General features: G+C 42.4%; 1 protein-coding gene across 1 annotated transcript in view; it reads left to right on the top strand.

The window, feature by feature from the left end:
- The window catches only part of LOC107676321 (NACHT, LRR and PYD domains-containing protein 12-like), a 46176-nt gene that overhangs the window by 28966 nt on the left and 16183 nt on the right, over positions 1–1027 (top strand). Inside the window, exon 8 of the mRNA XM_016470877.1 lies at positions 657–830. Within this exon, the coding sequence (XP_016326363.1) occupies positions 657–830 (174 nt within the window). The remainder of the gene's footprint in view (positions 1–656; positions 831–1027) is intronic.

The raw sequence follows: 1027 nt of genomic DNA, 5'->3' as shown, positions 1-1027 counted from the left end.
GCCCTCCCATTATATTGACTCTCACACCACACAGACTGTTACACATCACCCTGGACTACATTTCCCATGCTCCATTTCACTAATCACAAGCTCACCTGCTACCAATTACACACACACACAGCTGCATCCAATGAGACACGCTTTATAAACCATGGACTTCCTCTCTCTCACTGCCGAGTAATGTTCAGCATTTATCGCTCACCTAGGGATAGCTACTTTACGGAGCCCTTCCAAGTTCACGAGTCTAGCCTTGTTCATAGTCTGTTTTCCCGTGTCTTGATCCTAGCCTGTTATCTCGTCCTGTCTGATTTCTGCCTGTCCTGAAGTTTATAGCCTGTCTTGGATTTACTCTTTGCCTTGCTGATTCGGACTGTGTTTGCACCTCGATTGGATTATTGCTTGTTTTGGATTCCTCTTTTGTCTTGCCCTCTACATATCTGTTTGCTGGTGTCCGACTCTTGCCTGTGTTGACCATGCCTGTAAATAAAAGCTTGCATATGGATCCGCATGCCTCTCGTCTCATCAGCTCCATTACACACACACACACACACACACACACACCCACCCCACATTCCTACTGCTGTTTCCAAATGCCAGAAATAAGATCTAAAGCATCTCTAAAATTAAGCACACTAATATTATTATTGTTGTTGTAGATTGTCTGGCTGTTTGGTGAAAGAGGAAGGTTGTGCTGATCTGGCATCAGCTCTGAGTTCAAACCTCTCACACCTGAGAGAGCTGGACCTGAGTAACAATCATCTGCAGGATTCAGGAGTAAAGCTGCTCGCTGCTGGACTGAAGAGTCCTAACTGTCAACTCAACATACTGAGGTTTGACTTTCACAATTATTAATTTTGTGATTTTAATAATTACAGATGCCCTGTCAAGCAAGTTTAAGAGCAAAACATTTTGGGAAACTGTTCTGTTTTTCCCTTCATTAGCTACTACAAATCTACCTGCTCTCTACAGTTGGATAGAAAAGTTTTAGGCAAAAAGTGAAAATATTCTGCACTATTTTATTATATAT

Source organism: Sinocyclocheilus anshuiensis, unplaced genomic scaffold, assembly GCF_001515605.1.
Source record: "Sinocyclocheilus anshuiensis isolate Anshui unplaced genomic scaffold, SAMN03320099.WGS_v1.1 scaffold173, whole genome shotgun sequence".
In the NCBI taxonomy this organism is placed as follows: domain Eukaryota; kingdom Metazoa; phylum Chordata; class Actinopteri; order Cypriniformes; family Cyprinidae; genus Sinocyclocheilus; species Sinocyclocheilus anshuiensis.
Note: the sequence above shows the minus strand (reverse complement) of the source record. Positions and strands in the feature narration are given on the sequence as shown.